Source organism: Sprattus sprattus, assembly GCF_963457725.1.
Source record: "Sprattus sprattus genome assembly, chromosome: 15".
NCBI lineage: Eukaryota > Metazoa > Chordata > Actinopteri > Clupeiformes > Clupeidae > Sprattus > Sprattus sprattus.
Genome location: NC_137913.1, coordinates 29,966,697 through 29,987,683, shown reverse-complemented (window position 1 = coordinate 29,987,683; position 20,987 = coordinate 29,966,697). Strand labels below are relative to the sequence as shown.

At 41.4% G+C, this 20,987-nt stretch overlaps 2 protein-coding genes across 2 annotated transcripts; both read right to left on the bottom strand.

Moving 5' to 3' along the window:
- Positions 1-4,314: 4,314 nt before the first annotated feature.
- On the bottom strand, positions 4,315-16,711 carry castor1 (cytosolic arginine sensor for mTORC1 subunit 1; the record flags this gene model as incomplete). The annotated part of the gene is made up of 9 exons (XM_080852174.1): positions 4,315-4,383; positions 8,705-8,799; positions 9,953-10,035; positions 10,131-10,241; positions 10,688-10,811; positions 11,293-11,428; positions 12,166-12,359; positions 13,014-13,084; positions 16,599-16,711. 9 exons carry the CDS (start codon positions 16,709-16,711, stop codon positions 4,315-4,317), a joined length of 996 nt encoding a protein of 331 aa, XP_080708300.1.
- Positions 16,712-17,606: 895 nt separating this feature from the next.
- Positions 17,607-20,940, bottom strand: nipsnap1 (nipsnap homolog 1 (C. elegans); the record flags this gene model as incomplete). Its single annotated transcript, XM_080852804.1, has 10 exons — positions 17,607-17,671; positions 18,300-18,383; positions 18,659-18,753; positions 18,954-18,985; positions 19,193-19,333; positions 19,506-19,576; positions 19,816-19,910; positions 20,163-20,208; positions 20,334-20,461; positions 20,864-20,940. 10 exons carry the CDS (start codon positions 20,938-20,940, stop codon positions 17,607-17,609), a joined length of 834 nt encoding a protein of 277 aa, XP_080708930.1.
- Positions 20,941-20,987: the final 47 nt, after the last annotated feature.

The window sequence follows — 20,987 nt, the reverse complement described above, 5'->3', positions numbered from 1 at the left end:
ACATTTCAGTGCACGTTATCACACAAAGAAGAAATATCCAGTGGCAACCCAAATTCAACTTGAATCAACAGCAGCCAGCATCTGTTGCCCTGGTCACAGACATCCTTGTCAACCCCTTTCAAAGTAGCACATATGGTGGTAACTGCAACAGGTCTGTGGTTAATACTACTTGTGCTGCAGAGTTAGGTTAGGCACGACAGATTAGAACACACACAATCACACACACACACTCACACTCACACACACACACAGACAGACAGACAGACAGACACAAAACACACACACAGACTTTCTCTGCCATTACATCCAGCGTGGCGGAGAACTTGAGACTACAGCAGGTCAGCACCCTGGTTCCTTCCTTTGCCTCTGAAGCATGTCTGTCACTGTGGTGTCTTTAGAGGCAAAGTATATCATTCTAGAACAGCTGCTGTAGGCCCAGTGAACTGCTCTCTCCTGTGATATATCTGAGGTTGTATTCCAAGAACGTTTTTCGCAAATATGATCAAACTGTTGGGGGGGGGGGAAACGTGTGAGTTATGTGGAGATCTCCCACAATCTTGGATCTGTTGACACAACAGATTCACCATTAGTCATGGTAAACAGTGAGCTGTAACACTAAACTGTATTGCGCCAAGATAGTGTAATATAAGTATTTTTCGTATGATTTCTAAGGAGTTGCAACTCACGTGAATTCCTCACCCACAAGAATGCATCACATCCATGTCGCCTTCATGGACACATAAATGGTCAGCAAGACTGGGAAATCTCTTGGAACACGTAGGTCTTTCGGTTGGTGTTCATCCAATGATCTTTCACCGTATAAAAGTTTAAGTTTGACTGACTGTTGGGAGGCTTTATATAAAGGGCATCTATATAAATGGTGATCATTTTGTCTATTCATGTAAATGTATATTTCAACACAACAATTCCCAGCTTCAACCCCCCCCCCCCCCCCCTCCCCAAAAAAAAACATGTAAATCAACAAAAACTGACTTGATATCAATGTTTCTTTAATTCAACATCCTTTATTGAATAAAGTCTCATCTTTACAAACACTTTATGTACTCTACTGCTACAAAAAGATTGCTACCCTTGGGCTTATGGAAAAAAAAATGATTTGTGCAAATGTAAAAGATTGCGGGAAAAAAAATGATCCAGTAGCTAGTGTGGACCTTAACAAACAAGGAAGTGTTTACTCTTTACAATACTTATGCCCGTGCTAGGGCAAGCAACACAGCAGTATAAAGGCGGGAAATGGTAGAAATACTTTCAAACAAGGTGAATCTCCATCTCAGATACAAAATACATTTAAGAATGGTTTCTCTTCTCTTCACTGTGGGGAAAGAAAAAAAAACTGCAGTTGTGGGCAAGTCAAGCAAATCAATATGCAGATTTCCACTCCACTCCATTTTGGCACAATATGCATGGGATCCCTTAGCATGGGAATCATTTTTGACAGAGATACTAAGAGAGACTAGGAGGGTCTGTGAACATGGGAAATCACTGACCAAAAGCAACACAGTGCTAAGATCAGCATTGCAGGTGCTTCAGAATATCATTTGTAATATGTTTGCACAAATTCATACTGAAATGTTTTGTAAAGAACTGTTACACAGTTATTTTAATTTGTTTTTTACATAGTGACACCAGTGAGTATGCTCCACTTACTGAATATGGAGTTATCACAAAAAGCACATTTCAAAACAAATACATTGTTCAGGGAAAATCTGGATTGTCAGTATCACTACATACTTCCAATATTCACATAGAATAATGGAAATGCTCACTAAAATGACAAAAAAGAACATGAAAAAGTAAACTTTGAAATAAGACATCATTATGTCAGTGACTGCAAAAAATAAAGGTATCGCAACGCACACGGAGCTTTCATAACCTTCTCCTCCCCAAATTGTAGTAAGCAGCACATTCTCACGGAAGACTTGTGCAACAACATTGGAAGATATAGGTGCATGTAGAACAGTAACATTTCAGTGCACGTTATCACACAAAGAAGAAATATCCAGTGGCAACCCAAATTCAACTTGAATCAACAGCAGCCAGCATCTGTTGCCCTGGTCACAGACATCCTTGTCAACCCCTTTCAAAGTAGCACATATGGTGGTAACTGCAACAGGTCTGTGGTTAATACTACTTGTGCTGCAGAGTTAGGTTAGGCACGACAGATTAGAACACACACAATCACACACACACACTCACACTCACAAACACACACAGACAGACAGACAGACAGACAGACACAAAACACACACACAGACTTTCTCTGCCATTACATCCAGCGTGGCGGAGAACTTGAGACTACAGCAGGTCAGCACCCTGGTTCCTTCCTTTGCCTCTGAAGCATGTCTGTCACTGTGGTGTCTTTAGAGGCAAAGTATATCATTCTAGAACAGCTGCTGTAGGCCCAGTGAACTGCTCTCTCCTGTGATATATCTGAGGTTGTATTCCAAGAACGTTTTTCGCAAATATGATCAAACTGTTGGGGGGGGGGGGAAACGTGTGAGTTATGTGGAGATCTCCCACAATCTTGGATCTGTTGACACAACAGATTCACCATTAGTCATGGTAAACAGTGAGCTGTAACACTAAACTGTATTGCGCCAAGATAGTGTAATATAAGTATTTTTCGTATGATTTCTAAGGAGTTGCAACTCACGTGAATTCCTCACCCACAAGAATGCATCACATCCATGTTGCCTTCATGGACACATAAATGGTCAGCAAGACTGGGAAATCTCTTGGAACACGTAGGTCTTTCGGTTGGTGTTCATCCAATGATCTTTCACCGTATAAAAGTTTAAGTTTGACTGACTGTTGGGAGGCTTTATATAAAGGGCATCTATATAAATGGTGATCATTTTGTCTATTCATGTAAATGTATATTTCAACACAACAATTCACAGCTTCAACCCCCCCCCCCCCCCCCCCCTCCCCAAAAAAAAACATGTAAATCAACAAAAACTGACTTGATATCAATGTTTCTTTAATTCAACATCCTTTATTGAATAAAGTCTCATCTTTACAAACACTTTATGTACTCTACTGCTACAAAAAGATTGCTACCCTTGGGCTTATGGAAAAAAAAATGATTTGTGCAAATGTAAAAGATTGCGGGAAAAAAAATGATCCAGTAGCTAGTGTGGACCTTAACAAACAAGGAAGTGTTTACTCTTTACAATACTTATGCCCGTGCTAGGGCAAGCAACACAGCAGTATAAAGGCGGGAAATGGTAGAAATACTTTCAAACAAGGTGAATCTCCATCTCAGATACAAAATACATTTAAGAATGGTTTCTCTTCTCTTCACTGTGGGGAAAGAAAAAAAAACTGCAGTTGTGGGCAAGTCAAGCAAATCAATATGCAGATTTCCACTCCACTCCATTTTGGCACAATATGCATGGGATCCCTTAGCATGGGAATCATTTTTGACAGAGATACTAAGAGAGACTAGGAGGGTCTGTGAACATGGGAAATCACTGACCAAAAGCAACACAGTGCTAAGATCAGCATTGCAGGTGCTTCAGAATATCATTTGTAATATGTTTGCACAAATTCATACTGAAATGTTTTGTAAAGAACTGTTACACAGTAATTTTAATTTGTTTTTTACATAGTGACACCAGTGAGTATGCTCCACTTACTGAATATGGAGTTATCACAAAAAGCACATTTCAAAACAAATACATTGTTCAGGGAAAATCTGGATTGTCAGTATCACTACATACTTCCAATATTCACATAGAATAATGGAAATGCTCACTAAAATGACAAAAAAGAACATAAAAAAAGTAAACTTTGAAATAAGACATCATTATGTCAGTGACTGCAAAAAATAAAGGTATCGCAACGCACACGGAGCTTTCATAACCTTCTCCTCCCCAAATTGTAGTAAGCAGCACATTCTCACGGAAGACTTGTGCAACAACATTGGAAGATATAGGTGCATGTAGAACAGTAACATTTCAGTGCACGTTATCACACAAAGAAGAAATATCCAGTGGCAACCCAAATTCAACTTGAATCAACAGCAGCCAGCATCTGTTGCCCTGGTCACAGACATCCTTGTCAACCCCTTTCAAAGTAGCACATATGGTGGTAACTGCAACAGGTCTGTGGTTAATACTACTTGTGCTGCAGAGTTAGGTTAGGCACGACAGATTAGAACACACACAATCACACACACACACTCACACTCACACACACACACAGACAGACAGACAGACAGACACAAAACACACACACAGACTTTCTCTGCCATTACATCCAGCGTGGCGGAGAACTTGAGACTACAGCAGGTCAGCACCCTGGTTCCTTCCTTTGCCTCTGAAGCATGTCTGTCACTGTGACAATATCTTCTTCTGGGACCTAGGAAAGGGTTAATCACAACAGAAACACATTCACACAAACACACAAGTAAATAAATACACTAGGTCTTTACTTATCATGTCATATATGCTTCTAGGAACAGATAGCGTGAAGTTGGAATAAAACAAAAAAAACATCAACATTCCAGAAGTGAAGACGAGACTGTGGCAATGGCTGGTCGAAGATAACAACTCGGAACCTAAAAAATGTCTCTTATTTTCCAGACCCGTGTCATACCCAGTTATCTGGAAGAGGGAGCGTTGTCATTCGACCTACTCGTCAGCCAGTAAACGATGTCAATGATGTTAATCACCGATCACACTTCTGCTTCTGACAGCAGGTGCGTCATGCGCTGCATATTTGTGGGAAATGTTGAATGTAAGCTCATAGCTATAGATTCTCTGACGATGACTCTGTACTGCCTATGAATACACTTGCAAAGGGGAAATTCAACTTCGAGAACTATTCATATCACACCACACAATCAAATGAGTTTTTGTGTGGTGTGTGGTTCTCACTTATCTGGTATTACAAATTAGATAAAACAGCTCCTGTGAAGCTGGGGTAAGACTACAGGAATCTGAACCGATTTTAGAAGACAGATAAGTCACTCTTGCAGACTGATTTTCACCGGATTCTCATGGTGGCCGAAAGACCGAGCATACCAAGTCATGACTGGGCTATAACTGTGGTCACACACTACCGGACTTCCAAATAAGAGAAACCAGTGACATTTTATTTCAAGGCAACACAAGCTCCTTTTCATCAGCTGGTGATAGGAACAGGCATTCTATGATAGGACACATTCAGAAAAAAAAAATCAAACATGTTTGAAATACTCTCCAATCCAACAATCATCAGGCAAGGAAGTGGAATCTGGCAACTTGTGATGGCTGTTGACTCAGACTGGTCATAGTCTAAACACTCAACTTGTCAAATGAGTAGTGGAAGATTGCACATCGCAGCTACAGTTATGTAGTCTAACCCCAGTTCAAGTGGTAAATATGGGAAACCACCACCACTGCTGCTGCTTCTTCTGCTACTGTATGGACAAACAGATATACCCCCTTTCACAGAAATAGACAATAGCAATGCCGTCTTAAAGAGGACTGAGGGCTTTTAATATTTCCTCTTTCCTTAAGTATGTTATTTAGCTTTTTGTGCATGTAAAGGCCTCAAAGTTACACAGCCACACCAGTGTGAGTAAGCCCTCTCCCACAGAAACCAATGTTTTGAGCCTCCTGGGAATTCCAGCCCTTCTTCCTTGTTACAAGTTGATGCAATCTCATAACACAATCCTTACTGCTCACCTATCTGACCAGTCAGAGCACACTGGGCTCATGGGAAGGTGGGGACTTAGTCACAGGAGCTCTAACAGAGCATTTGGAATACAACAACAGATAGAGGGTTAATAGAGATGTCCAGAATCAGAAAAATAGACCATAATGACCCCAAAAATGTAATTATGAAGCCTGAAAAATAACTAGGGTCCTCTTTGAAAATGCTTCATTAAATTAAAAGGTCTGACAAACACATCTAGATAATCATTCAGAGTCAGTTCTTTCCCTATGGTCGTTGTATTCCAAATATATCCCATGAATAAGGATCTCTGGATTTAAAACTTCAAGGATTTAACATACGCTTGAGTGTGATATTTCAGTAAATAAAATATATATTTTATAACGGATAATTTCTGTGTAAAGGATAATTTCCACATATGTCTAAAGCACCACGTTTCAGTGTTGGTACTTGTAGACTGGAACCACAAAAACAGCACAGCACAGTCCATGGCTCCCTCTGTGGGTGAAACTTTGAAACCGCATTTGGCTTCCAGTCTCCCATTCAAACAGCGGCCTTTAACCGTTACTTCATTACATAGATACAGTTTATGTATTTCAAAGCAACACCAAAGCGCTTTTCGTTGTGACAAATAACTGTCTTAGTTTCATCTGTCCACAGCACTTTATTCAAAATTGATTCTGGCTTGTCAAGATGAGCCTTTGCATACCTCAAGCAACTCTGCTTGTGGTGAATACACAGAAAAGACATTCTATGGAGCCGTTCCTTGTGGCTATTCCATGGAGCCGTTCCTTGTGGCCATTTTAGTCTATAGTCTTTGCCTTTCAGATTTTTTCTCGGCTTACCACATCTTTCCTTTCTGTTCCTCTGGCTTTCCATTTTCTTACTTTGCTGACTGTGGAGACAGACACCTCAAACCTTTTTGATAACGTGTTATATCCCTCTTCTTATTTATATTGACAAATCATCTTTTTGGACACGTTTTTGAGGTTCCAATGTTTCTACTTTCCATCAGAGAATGAAGGAGAAGCACAACTATCAACTAGTTATGTATAATGAGCTTTTTAATAATTGGTTGCACCTTTGTTGTTTGTTTAAAGTTCAATCAGCAAATAAAGAGTTGTGTGTTTCACAATCAGCATTAAGTGACTACAGGTATTCAAATCAACACACGGTGCCCACATTTTTGCATAGCCTATTTTTCAATACTGCTACATAAAGAATTTGTCAAAAAAACATCCAGCTTTCTCTAGAAAACCACTGACATATTACAAATTAACAAGACACCTCAGAGGGGTACCACATCTTGTGCATAAAACTGTACATTCATACATACTGTATATTCACTTAGCAGCAATGTTCCCTCTAAGCTGCGCACGCGCGCGCCCGCGCAGGCCAGTCGAAGAGGCCGCGCAATAGATTTTGCAGACAGCGCACATTGTTCAGACCGCATAACGATTTTCTTTGGGGTTTAAAAATCTGAGCATCAAAGGGTATGTAGGCTAGGTAATAAACATTTAAAATACTGACATGTCTGACAACCAAGCCGGATGTGCGCTAGAATGTTTACATACAAAATTTCCTTTAGCTCTCTTGCCGGGCTCTGCTCCAGCAGTTATAGGCTACCATGGCGAAAAGACAGGCAGAGCAGGTGTCCCAGAAAAAGGTCTGCCTAACGTTTAAACAGGAGCGGCTAGACGAAATAGTCCAAACTGACTCAGGTAGGATAAAACTTTCAGACATATTTACATATGCTCCGAGGCAAACGCGAAAAGAGTTCGCTCGTGGGAAAACATGCAGTGAACAAAAGTGACATTATTCTGTTTGTCCTTAAAGTTTGTGAGCACTTGGATGCTCACTTCCCTGAGCTGAGTGGGCTGCCTTTGAGCCAGACACGTTGCGCAGTTAGTACATTTGATCATGGGCTGAATGACGTGACCAATCTGGCAAAAAGGTTCGAAGCGCTTCTGGAGGAAGCATAATATGACTATTTGTCAACAACAAATTCAAGTTCATGGTTATTGAAAAGTGAGCATTTTCCAGATCTGGTACAACTTCTTGACATTTGTGGCACATTTCAAGCATCTAGCGCCGACTGTGAACGCGGTTTCAGTCTAATGAATGCCACTAAGACAAACTCGTGAGGCGAGAAGATTTGAGGTAGAAATTTCCAATATTTTCAATTAGACCTATAAGGCCCCATTCAAAGTGATCTTGATAACTGCAACAACATTTTGACAAATGTTTAGTCAGAAAGGTGTGTCTTCCATAGGCCTGCAGACAAGATGAGCCACACAGCCAGATAGGCCTAGCTCCAAGCTCCCTCAATGTAATTCAAATGACATGTTTTGTAGCTTAGTTTGTTGCAAACCACTCCAGTTATTAAATAATTTATAAAGGCTACCTTTAGGAAAAAATACACCATTATTACTATATGCATTGTAAAGCACTGCATTAGCATTTTTCTTTCAATGAAGTTCTGCTTAAATGTTGTACCTGCTGAGAAATGACTAAACACCTTGGATACTTTTATTTTGTATAAATATATATATATATCATTATCATTCATAACCAGTGAACCAGTCATAAACCCTAAACCTTATTTATTTTCAACCAAAGATCCTTTAAGTTCAACTAAACTGACTGGTAAAACACCATCATTAAAATGTTCCAAAGTCCAGCCATTATAAAGGATATTGAATTAATATCAACCTTGAAGACATATTCATGCATTTGCTGTCATCTCTTTGGAAACCTATGGCTAACACAGGCTCGTGGTCATTTTCGTCAGGTTGCGTGGTTTTCGAATTGCTCACAGTGCTGAAATGTGCGCTCAGAATAAATAAGATTTGCTCAGTGCTGAAAAAAATTAGAGGGAACATTGCTTAGCAGGCCTTTTTATCCAAAGCAACTTCACGTACAGTACAGATGTAGTTTTCATCAGTATGTGTACATTCCCTGGGTATGGAACCAGTTATGCCATGCTTCATGTCATGAGTCCCTGTGTGTGCGTTTAACTCACCAGTGCGTGGTCGAAGCTGAAGGTACTTATGTAGTAGGCAGAGATATCACTGTCGGCCAGAGGCTGGGAGATCTGGGCCACAATCCCACACTCATCTAAAGGCAAAAACAAGTTGGGAGATTCATTTTATTCCTTTACCGTTTTTGTTTCAAGTCTTCAACCAAAAGTGTTTTTGGCATAGTAGCTTACAAAGCAGTGAAGCCACGTGTCTGCTAATACACTGTAGATATTTAAGTGTTTCAGACTGCATCCATAATCTACAGTCTGAACACAAGAGTGGCAGGCTTACCAAAGAAATGCCTGAGAGCTAAACAACCTCAGCCTAGGGCAGAGTTCATAATCAGTATTAGCGGATGAACGAAAGCGATCACTATTTTAAGGTTTAAAAAAAGCAGTATTATCATTGTGAACACTTATGCTGTAGTATATTTCTATTCTAATGGTAAAATAAGTTATGTGTCTACTAAAACTCATTCACACATGGCAAAAAATTGTGCTGAATCTTGAATTTTACAGGGCACTGTCCAGGGGAACTGCAAGCGGGCATGTCCAGCCCTGGCAGTCTGTGCGCGGCTGGCATCCCTGACTCAGCAGTCCAAAGATCAGCAGCAAGCCCAGAGTGCCAGTCTAAACTCACAGCAGCGCTAGTCAGCAGACAGCCCCCACCCCCCTCATTATATACGGGTGGCAGACGGCAGCATGTTTGCTGCGCTATGAGCTATGCTATAAGCCTGACCTGGAGTTAGATTGTGTTTGCCTTACCTGCGTTGTGTGGACAGCAGAGAGGACATGTGAGAGTAAAACCTAGCAAGGAGGGTAAAGCCTATGGTTGCTAGTGTCTGTCGCTGGCACATTGACCTGCTTGCTGCTGCTATTCCTTAAATGCTGTGTTTTGCTGGACGCAATGCAAAATAGTTTCTTTGTCAAATTTGGCTAGGCTGTTAATTTATAACCCACTGCCACAAGTTCACAAATGATTATTTCAGAACCACGGTTAATATCACTGCCACGTTAAAGCAAGCATTCAAAAAGGTAGTGATGTAGATTAAAAAGAGATAAGAGACCTAACATGTCAGATAAGAGACATACCATGTCAGATATGAGGCATAACTATGATTGGGGAATATTATAAGACCATACCTCAGTGAGATCCTGTGGTGTTGGGTCTAGTTATTTGGGCAGGGTTGCACTGACAGGAGTTTTTGAGTGCTGACATTGTTTGTGTTTGATTGATAATGACGGACTTACCAAAGCCCAAGGGCTGGCCTCCAATTCGCACCATTCTCCAGAGCTCTCCTGACGAGCTTGTGAACAAGAGATCCGCAGGGAACCTGTAATCACACACACACCAACCGCATGAGAGCTGATCTCCCTAGACCAATCGCACACTAGGATAAAAAGCATTGAGTGCTCCTGCTGTACTCACTGTCTTTGTGCCTCGGTGTCCATGACCAAGGAGATGTACCCCTCTATCAGGGAGAATGAGAAGAACTTGACACGCTGGAGGTCTTCACTTGAGTGAGCTTCTTCTTTTGGACTTGACAAATAGGCAGAGAAACGGTGCTCAACACAATACAACAATACATCACAAAGCATAACATAAGATTGAGGCAGACTGCGCGTCTGTACTCCTTTATTTATGTTTTTTTGTACGATGTGTATATCTTGTACTTGATAAGTGCACACTGAAACCGATGATCTTTGTAGCAGATAGATAACAGTGAAGGAACAGTGAGCCAAGTCAGAAGCTTTGCTAAAGATTGGCGTCAGTATGAGCCTGATCAATAGACCAGCATCATAAAGTCATACCGCCAACATTTATATATTCAACTTGATAAACAACTGTATTTCATCATAGAGTCATTCCTCCATTTTGCAAACTTTCCAAATGGTGACTCCTATTTAAATCTGCCACTGTCATTATAATTAATTGTGCTAGGTTGAGAGGAGATGAACACACAGGACCAGAGGAGTTCCCGGTACCTGTTTGAGTAGAAAAGCACATCAATGAGCGTGGTGGCGATGGCGGGCAGCGTGTCAGGGTCTAGGCTCATCACGCAGAACTGGTTCTCGGGGATCAGCACAGGGTGCACTGTGGCCTTCGCAGCTGTGTTCAACAACAGAGGGGAGAGAGGGGGATGAGAGAGAGAAGGAGGAGAAGGGGAGAGAGGGGGATGAGAGAGAGGAGGAGCAGAAGGGGAGAGAGGGTGATGAGAGAGAGGACGAGGAGGAGAAGGGGAGGAGGATGTGTTTTAATTCGAAGGTGCTAGTTATACTTATTTTCACAGCATTTGTGTAACAATTTAATTTGTTCATTAGAAGACTTCTTATAAGAGTCAAACAAGTGAGGTTGAGTTCAAGAGTGTGAGTGCAGAGCACAAGTTCTATAACCAAGTTTACATTCTACCAAGATCGAAGCGCACGGTTGACAAGACTGTAATAAGGGATAGAATGTTTTTTAACAGTTAGGGAAATTAGCGAGCTAGAGCTAGAGAATCCCAAATGACACAAACATCGGCATATGCAGGATATGGTTGGTTGTTTCCACTTTACTCAGACATATGTATATTTGTGTTGCGCAGACTGACCATCTTTTCCATTTTTCTGCAGGCCATTCTGGGTGTCCTGATGGTGGACAGGAACAGACTCTCCCCCCACCTCCCTGTAAATGTTAAACTCCTCCTGCAGGGTGTGGATCACAACCGACAGGTCTTTCTCTCGCACCTGAGAGGAAAAACACAGTCAGACTTTTTTAAAGAAACTACATTTTCACTTTAAACAGCACCATGCATCCATCTGCCACTTTTTGAGATATGTTTTTACACGCAACTCGTTTTTGGCATCATCTTCAAATTAATTTTGATGGTATACAGTTTCATGAAGGACAGATAAACTCATGTGCTGTACCCACCAGACATCATGGATATGCGACATCTAATTCTGTGTTTCAGGTTGAAACACCCCGCACAAATGTAAAAAAAAAAAAGCTTTCACAGCCCAACATTGACAACTTTATCGCCAAGACACCAATTAGCATGTTAGCAAGCTTTATCAGTGTCAGCAAGACTTTTGGTGGTGTTTGCAAGGTTTTTGAATGCCTTCCAGGTAGTTAGCTGGCATGTTCCATACCTAAACTCCTTACTGCTGCTTTAAGAACCTGTGTTTATAATGTAGCTCATAAAAACGAAAGATAACAAAAAACAAATAAACAGGCTTCAGAGATTTCAAGTAAATACCCACAGACATTTGAATTTACATAGGGGCATTCGCCTTACCGCATATCATGTGTTTTCAACTTGACCTCTGTCTGGTCAATGAACAGCGGTACGACCAGGACATACCAGTTGGACCTATGTGTTAACTGGTAACCATGTACATTTCTCAATCCCTAAGCCATTCCAACCCTACATCATACATGTTGACTCAGTATAGGGTTATTCTTTAGGGCTGCAGTCTCTCACCAGGATGAAGTCTGTCTGGTAGGTGGACAGCATGAAGACGGACACTTTCTGCTCCGCCAGCGGGGCGATGACCGACTTGGCGATCTTGGTGACACCCACCGCCTGCGAGCTGCTGGAGGCGTTGCCATTGGAGACGACGTTGAGCGGCAACCAGGTGGAACCTTCCACCTGTAGATGTTCTGATGGCTGCAGTTCTTCAAAGGCAGACAAAAGAACATGCAGTCACGTAGGGGGGAAACAAACACACATCCTCACTCTTCACACATGAATTTATTTAGACATTGTGATTCCAGAAAAGTTACGCTTGCACAAGCCTACATGTGCTACATCTGTATCTGTGTCATTGGGATTTATGGGGATAAAGTCGAGGAAAACTGAGCAGGAAGTTACATGGGGTTTTACTATGCTTGGGGATGCCTTGTCTCCCTACTGGGTTTAGCTAGTTTATTATATCTCTACAGAGTTAGTTGCGGTGAAATATGAGGACATTTGTGTTCCAAACCATTCAGTATCAGCTGGATAAACACTTATTACCCATTTGATTGCAACATATCAATTCCAGGCCACGATGAATGCAGTGAATGTTGGTTTGGTAGAATATGGCAACTTCTTCCTGAGTATTTAAATGTCAAAGAGGGACTAGGATAGCTGCATAATAAGAAATATTTGTAGCTCATCAACTTTTTAGAGAGGACAGGAAAAGCAAGATGCTTTATGAACCTTTAAATACTCTGTGTGCAATGGGAAGTGTTTCAAATGTCATAAGCAAGTAATTACTCCAAAACGCAACACAAAAAATAGGGAGCAACAAAAAAGACAAAAAATATGGATTTTAATTTCTTTTTTACCTTTGAAGCCCTCCTCGTCAAGGACGACTGTGTAGTTCTCTGGAGTTTCTGTGAGACTGAAAAATGTACATCTAAAGAAAGAAAAACAGGGAGAGGGTCAAAAGCAGATTTGATTGAGGTGAAGATGGGAAAGAGAAAGAGATAAAGAGAGAGAGAGAGAGAGAGAGATAAAGAGAGAGAGAGAGAGAGAGAGAAAGCACAACAGTCTGTGCAAAGACTGAACAACAAAAACACTGACAGATTGCTTTTTTGGAGTACATGACGGTGGGAGACAAGAATGGGCTATGGGAGGGACCCAGGGAGGCAACAGTGTTCTTGCTCGGACTACACCAACATGCATTCGCTGGAAAGGAGTCCAGCCAGATCTGAGCGAAAGCACCACCTCAAACGTTGAAAACACTTGATGTAGCGGCCACCAAAAGGGCCTGGTCCAAAGCTGCACAGGCTATTAATGGCATTTCTTTTCATCAGTGATGCCCAAGCCTGTTTAGAGGGGATATTTGGGGAGAGGAGGGGGACAGGGGAAGCATGCTAGGGTGGTGGGGAGTGTGCGATGCAAAAAAGAGGACTGGTTGCATCATTTCAGGCCTTGACCCAAATACTTTAGAGGTCGAAACAGGAAGCCCTGGCACCCTGGTACACTTGATTCAATGTTGCCATTGTTACAGGGCTGCGCCGCCTGTGGGAAAGGACCGAGCGCACTGACGTGAAAAGAACAGCCTAGTCTGCGATTTTTTTTTGCCTTGGCTGCTTACTTCTGTGAGAACGTGTGCAAACACACAAGCACACACTCTCAGTGACACAGGGGCCACCAAACATTTAACTGACTTCAATATGTCCAACACAACAATTCACCACCGAGTCCCTGTCTATGGCTGCGGATCACTTTTTTCCAGGGCCTATACGTATGCTGATACATACATTATAGGGGATGTATGTCTGATTGTACAAAACTACCAGAAGCCTGTCCGTGTGACACTGCCCTCTACCATAACTGATCAATGGCATTGTCAAAATGCACTTGCCTTCATGCCTTCACTATGTCTATCTTTTTTCTGGGATGAGCAGAGGGCTGCTCTCTCCCTCAGCCTCTAGATAACATCCTCCGGACCAGCTGGATCCTGTTTTGAGAGCTACTCAGCAGAATGTAATGCTCGGTGCAAGGTCCAGGCCATCAATCCAGAGTGAGGGGAAAAAATAAGATGCTCCACCCGTACAGGGCTAGCTCAGCAGCTCATTGTGTTCAGCCAACTCTCTCCACACCGACTTCCTGTTAACCTTTCATCCCCCCGTACTCCCTCCTCTACACATAGTTCATCACACAACAGTTACACTTCCTCCGGGTACCAGAGAGACTCTCCCAGTATGGCTACATCTGAAAAGAAGAAGAAAAAAATCTGCATTCTGCATGTAATACCTGACTGTACTTCCTGCAAAGTTGGGATGGTTCCTGCAGTGGTTGGGATAAAGTTGGGCAGTGGAAGAGTGGAAGAGAAGTAGTACAAAGTAAAAAGAAGAAAATCCATGCCATGTTTTTTGATCCACCCATGCATTGAGCCAGCTGACATTCCTCACTCCTGCCACCCCCGAGTGGTGCTGATTGCCAAGTTCACATAGCCTACACAAAACCTGGAGTGGATTTTCACTTTCAAAACCTGGCAGCTCCATTAAAATGCATGCAGGTGAACGAGCAATTGATTGACTTTTTGGGGCTTTTAATAGTGTTTAGGAAAAATAGCCCTGGAGCCAAACCATGCCCATTGAGGGTGATAAACACAGCACAGGCTGCCAGTGGTGTATAATTATAGGAAAGCATTATTTCCGCCCCCTTCCTGCCTTAAAAAAAAAAAAAAAAAACACTCCAGAGAAAACTTCCTGTTTGTATGGTGCCTCCTCAGCTGTATACACTGGATACAAAAACTAGTCAGCATGCCCACACAAAATCATCATCTGCAGCTTATTATTAGCCCCCATAACAGATTATAACACATTCCATTCTCATCTGAGGCAGTCTGACAAACAGTTCAAGTATGACGCCTGTCACAACAGTTCCCTCAATACAATAGCTCTCTGGAAGATCTGGTTTATCGGAAACACACATGCTAGACAAAAACTGCATTCTTTGAGGGCGACAGTGTGTTATACATGAACAGGCGTGGATGACTCCACTGGTCAGTGATGTCGCCAAACTTCTTTTGATCCAAACTTACAGCTACTCCACTCAGTCTAAACGTACAGCTACTCCACTCAGTCTAAACTAACAGCTACTCCACTCAGTCTAAACTAACAGCTACTGACTGATGATGTGTCCAAGTTTGCGCATCAGTAGATGTATTTTTAACTAAACAGGGACGGAGATGAGCAACATTCAACTTTGCACCCAGGTTGCTGTGAGGTAATCATCTTTTTGGGTAGGCCTACAAATAAAACATTTCGAAAACAATGTAGAGTTCAACATATTTCTCCACATTTCCCACAGTCATTGAAGAAAGATAATAACTGGACCACGGAGTTTACTTTCAAAGAGAAGTACAAATAGTCGATACGTTTGTTAAGTTGTTAAATGTTAAGCAAACAGCTATAAAACCCACACAAATGCATGTCACTCAAGACATGTTCAGCGCTGACATCTGACAATGATTGGAATTCGGAAGGACACGATGCGACGCACGTTATCATGTTGATCATAATATTTTTTCCAAATACAGGTTTGCAAAGGCAGTGACATATACGCGTCATGAGCATTTCTCCACTTTGATTTGAGTCAGTTCTCTATAGCCAGATGTTAAAGAATAAAGAAAAAAAATACACAATAAAACAAAGGCCGGAGGACTAACACAAATGTCGACCACCCACGCTTCTTACTTTAAGCCCAAGATCTTCTAGATACAAATGAAAAGAAATGATAAGCTCGTCGAGAGGGGTAAAACATCGCTTACTTCCCTCATGGCTGTGAAATTAATGTTATCACTTATTTCAAATCCCTAAACTTTCCACGCTAAGAGGGAAAGAAGAATGACCTGCTCAGCAGTCGATTTTGGTTCGAGGTGCTCAAAGAACGGTCCCCATTCAATAGCCAACACCTACCAAAGTTTCATGTAGGGTACAACGTGACATGACTGAACTTATCTTCAACCAGTCCCGGTTGCACTTCATGACAGTTCCGTCGCAGACGTGATAAACACGAAAAAAACACAGTAAACGTTTGAAGAGACCATACGAATACCCAATAGTATAAAGCCATTTCACTTTCTCACCATCTCTCATTCAGTGGTAGTCACGTTTCGTGGACGTGCAAGCTTCTTGGGTAAGCCTGGCAAGATAGGATAAAAATCATTGACTCCCCATACCGTGTTTTTAATCAAAGGCCTTTGATAAACTATTGATTCTGAACCACACATTAAAAACGTGCAAAAAGAATGCAATCGCCGGTGAAGCTATGTGTGAGCATTCAACACATATAAACGATTACATATTCGTGTCAGACCCGAAAAAAACAACTTTATAGCCAGCAGCTCTATTCTTCTAGGCACGTTACTGTTTGGTGCAAAAAAACATAAAAACTACTCAAGCTGATGTGCTTACCTGCTCCGGTTTCTCAAGAAAATTAATTTTATTAGAGGGTGAGTGAAATGAACCAGTCCTGTTTTACTAATACTAGTCACCCTCAATCGATGGTCGAGAATATGCAAGTCCATTTCAGCTCTTCTGAAAACCTGCTCTTCAATGAACGAGAAGCAGATGCGGTTGCCTTAAGATTCACAAAAAGCAGCAATTCAAGTGTTATCCTTGTGTTCTCTAGCATTCCTAGAGAAAATTGAGTGAGCACTGCATTGGCAAATGTAACAGACACTGGTAGCTTGCATCAGTAACATCAAGGGGGTGGGGGCGAGCTAACTGCTCGATGTAATTTGACTCGCAAGCTACAGTATTCAAATACACTGCGCCACGCCCCTAATTTCTTAAAGGCACAGAGGAAGCCGAAGAAAGCTTGGTTTGGGAGTAACAATTTTTGTTTCAGATAAATAAACGATAATTTTCTACTTGCTACTCGCTCTTAAACATTAGACATTTGCAACTGACCCCATAGCTAATTGATTTACATTCCTCTGATAGCCCTGAGAGAGCAGCCGGTGGTGTTGTGAGATGAAGTGCTAAAAATGAGGTGTTGGCACTGTCATTTTAAACATGTAAATAGCCTACTACATACACACTCGCTCTAGTTAAAGATTAGGTAAGTGTTCCGGTTTGTTAGCATGTCATGCTTATACTTTATAAGTCATGGTTAAAAAACTGCTGCTTCAAGTAAAGAAAAAGGAAAAAAAACTGTGCTCAGTTGCGGAATTCCTCCAACTATACTTAAGAAGAACATAGCAGAACATAACATTATTCAGATTTCAAGAGAATTTATTGAGAGGCAAAACACATGATTTATAAATCATGTCATCACCCGAAACGTCCCATACATCATGCTCCAAACTAATGTATCACTATCCAGCAGTTTTACAGCATATCTATTGATAGTATCCATTATAAGGCAGAAGAGACTCTGTCTGTAATCATTGCTTTACAATGACTCAATTTGGTAATCAATTACTGTAGCGGAGAGAACTTCATCGGTATCATGATCCTGGAGTCCATACTTCGGATCAAAGGCACTGTAAGACAGGCATTAAATGTCTGAGGAGTCTGTTAACAACAACAACAAAAACAGCCACCACCACGACCATCATCGTCATCAAACCATCATCATCACAATCACCATGTTAATCTTCATCATGATCATAACATAAATACATTGGTGGTCAATAAATTATTCCCTGTGGGCAAAAACTGGAACTTCAGCCTCTCTATTCTATTATGTCACTATTCCAAAGGTTGTTGATATTTGAGCACAACAGCCAAAAAAATTACACCCCTCGCTTCCGTTCTCCTGTTGATTGTCTGGAATTATTTATGGCTCTCTCCAAGCCAACATGTTTGTTTCCCATGTACAATGTCAGGCCTGAATACACCTGAACTGAAACACCAGAGCTTGAACGCACAACTAGAGGAGCATTTAGCTGCATTCAACAAAAAAGTGCATCGGATTATAATCACAAACTACCTTTAGGGATGATTTTATTACAATATATACACAGTATGCCTTAATTGGAAACCTTAACAAATGTAATATAAATGCTGTGTTAAAAAATATATGAATTGATTATGAATTAAGGGCACTATCTAAAAGTTATGCGCTAACAATAAACCTTGACCCACTGTTCAAACCCACATCACACTCACCTGTGTAATACACAACTTCCTCCCAGCCCTCCTTGAGCCAGGCAGCTTTCCTGGTTTCTTCCCTGGTCTGTAGATCCTTATAAGCTGCAGGTGGGAAATAAATAATTTCCCCTCACATGGCTTGTACACATCACTGGAGCTTAATAGAGACATTTTAGCCAGTAAGGCCTTTGATAATACATATTTCTCACTCTTCTAACACATAGGAATTAGCTGAGGACTTTAATAATATAGATAGCTAGGAGTCAGGAGTGGTTATATCACCCCCACACCACAGGCCTCTAGACCGCTGTCTAAGCACTGTCAGTCATTTTCTAAACAGAGGTATCTAAAGGGACACGAGGTCATGAATAACTCACCCCACAGATGATGGACCATGTACAAGTCACCAATTTGAGTAAAGAAGCCACCAACCGCCTCGTCGTTTTCCTGACGATTCCTGATCGCCCGAGCCCTGTAAGAGTATTAAGAATGTGTAGAGTTGAGAGATAACAGCTGACTCTATACCAGTCTACACTAGGTCAGGGTCAGAATCAGTAGCTATCTGGCCTGTCCAGAAAGGTTTCATCAAAGGTTTAATAATTCACTTCTCTTGTAATTGTCTTCATGATATTTATAAAACGAGAATAGGCATCTGAAAATGTATTGACTCACCAATGATTTCCCCACTCAAGCATTGTGCCGGGCTGTTTGTTGGTAAAACATTATATGAAATGAAAGGATATGATATTGCAGAGGTAATACATATTATTGTAAACATTTAAGGCACATTGAAGTATACACTAAAAAGTCTGTTCAGATATCATCAATCATCTCTAAAAAAAGGCACACAATTAATAAGTATTTATACAAATTGATGTAGATATATAAGAAAGTCAGAGCAAATGAATTACCTTCAGGTTATAGGAACGAAGTTCATATATGTTTGGACCGGTTCGGGGTGTCGGGTCATTCCAAAAACTGAACTCCAGAAGGAGTTGGTTTCGACGTGAGGTTAACATTTTGCTTCTCTCTCTACGAAACTCCATATACTCCTGAACACACAGAAAATGCGATAGACACAAAGGCCTTTTAGTCAGTGTTCTCCAGTTTCTGAACGGCAGTGGCAAAATAATGGAGGTAAGTCACTGAAAATACTGTCACAAAGATAAAATGATCATTATCAACATCTACACTCTTCCACTGAAAAAATAATTGACTCGATACCTTATTGTGGTTCAACTTTTCCAAGCATTCCGTAAGAGCAGGATAGCCTCCTGAATACTTCCATAGGTGCACTGCAAGCACATAGACAGCAGGTTGCAGCAATGTACCATTTTGTGTCATGGCAAAGGCACTGTGGGAGGGAGCATGCTGGCTTTCAAAGCAGAGAATGCCAGCAGCAGCAAACATGTTGACCATGTCAAAGTGTCATTGAATAACTATCATATAAAAAAAGGTTTCACTTCATCTTACAATTAAATACCGCAACACGAACTGTGGGTTTGTGGGCCATTTTTTTCAGGGTTACTCTTACCAGCCTGGTCTTGCTCTCCGTACCAAGTGTTCCAACTGCCCACCACCTCACAGGGGTAGCTCTGGTCATGGTGAAGCTGGTTCTGAACTTCAGCTCTGCGTTCAAATGTCAAAGGTCACAGAATGTCTCAGGTGAAGGCAGACATTTGATAAGAGACCAAATTCAGTCATGCACAAAACAGATCAGCTGCTAAATTGCATTCAATTGCTGAGGTGTGTGTGTGTGTGTGTGTGTGTGTGTGTGTGTGTGTGTGTGTGTGTGTGTGTGTGTGTTCCTATATATGCAATGCCCTCCCTAAGAGCAAACAACAGATGAGAAAGGGTTGGGGAAAAAAGATAAAAACTTACGATAGACTGTTGTAGACATTCAGGCAATCTGGTTTTACGTTGTGAACTATAAACAGATTAAAATGTTCCTTTAATCACAGAACTGAAATTGAATTACAAACGCCAGATCTAGTGGTATGAGTAGTGGCAGTAGTAGCCATTGTGTAATATGTCTTTACACACGATTCTTACACTGTATTTTGTAGAGGCTGCTGGTCTCTTTCTTGGACAGAAGATTGGAGTGGGCATCTTTCCTGGAATCTACTTTGTGTACAAATAATGACCGAAACCAGCCCACATCACTGCTCTCTGCAAAACCTCTGAGTAGAAACATTAAGTCTTGATTAGAGATCAGGACCACTTATGCAATGGATAAACGAACAACACAAAAAACTAAGAATAAATACATTAAACATAGTTAAAATGTGGGGACTGGAAGGGTTATCATGTATCTCATGTAGAGGGCAAAGTTGAAAAGTCAAGCTGTGGGGTTCATACGAGAAGGTCAACTATAATTTTAATTCAACAAAACCTTATGGAACACGTTCATTAAAGACATACATATCAGGGCCTACCCGGAACAGCGTCTTCTAGCAGGAAAATGGAGCAAACAGCTGGACAGTGCCTAATCTAAAACGAGCGTTGAAATAGCGCACGTCTCAGTGCGAAACGTCAAGGACTTTTGACAACAACGAAGCCGTTGTTTGTGTGAGAACGTTTACCTTGTAAAGGGTGCCCAAAACAAACAACTTTTGTGTAATTGTCGTGGGAGATCAAGGAAACAGCGCGTCCTTGGCATTTTCCACGTCCAAAATCGGGTTTCCAGGACGAAGTGGTAGGTAAAGT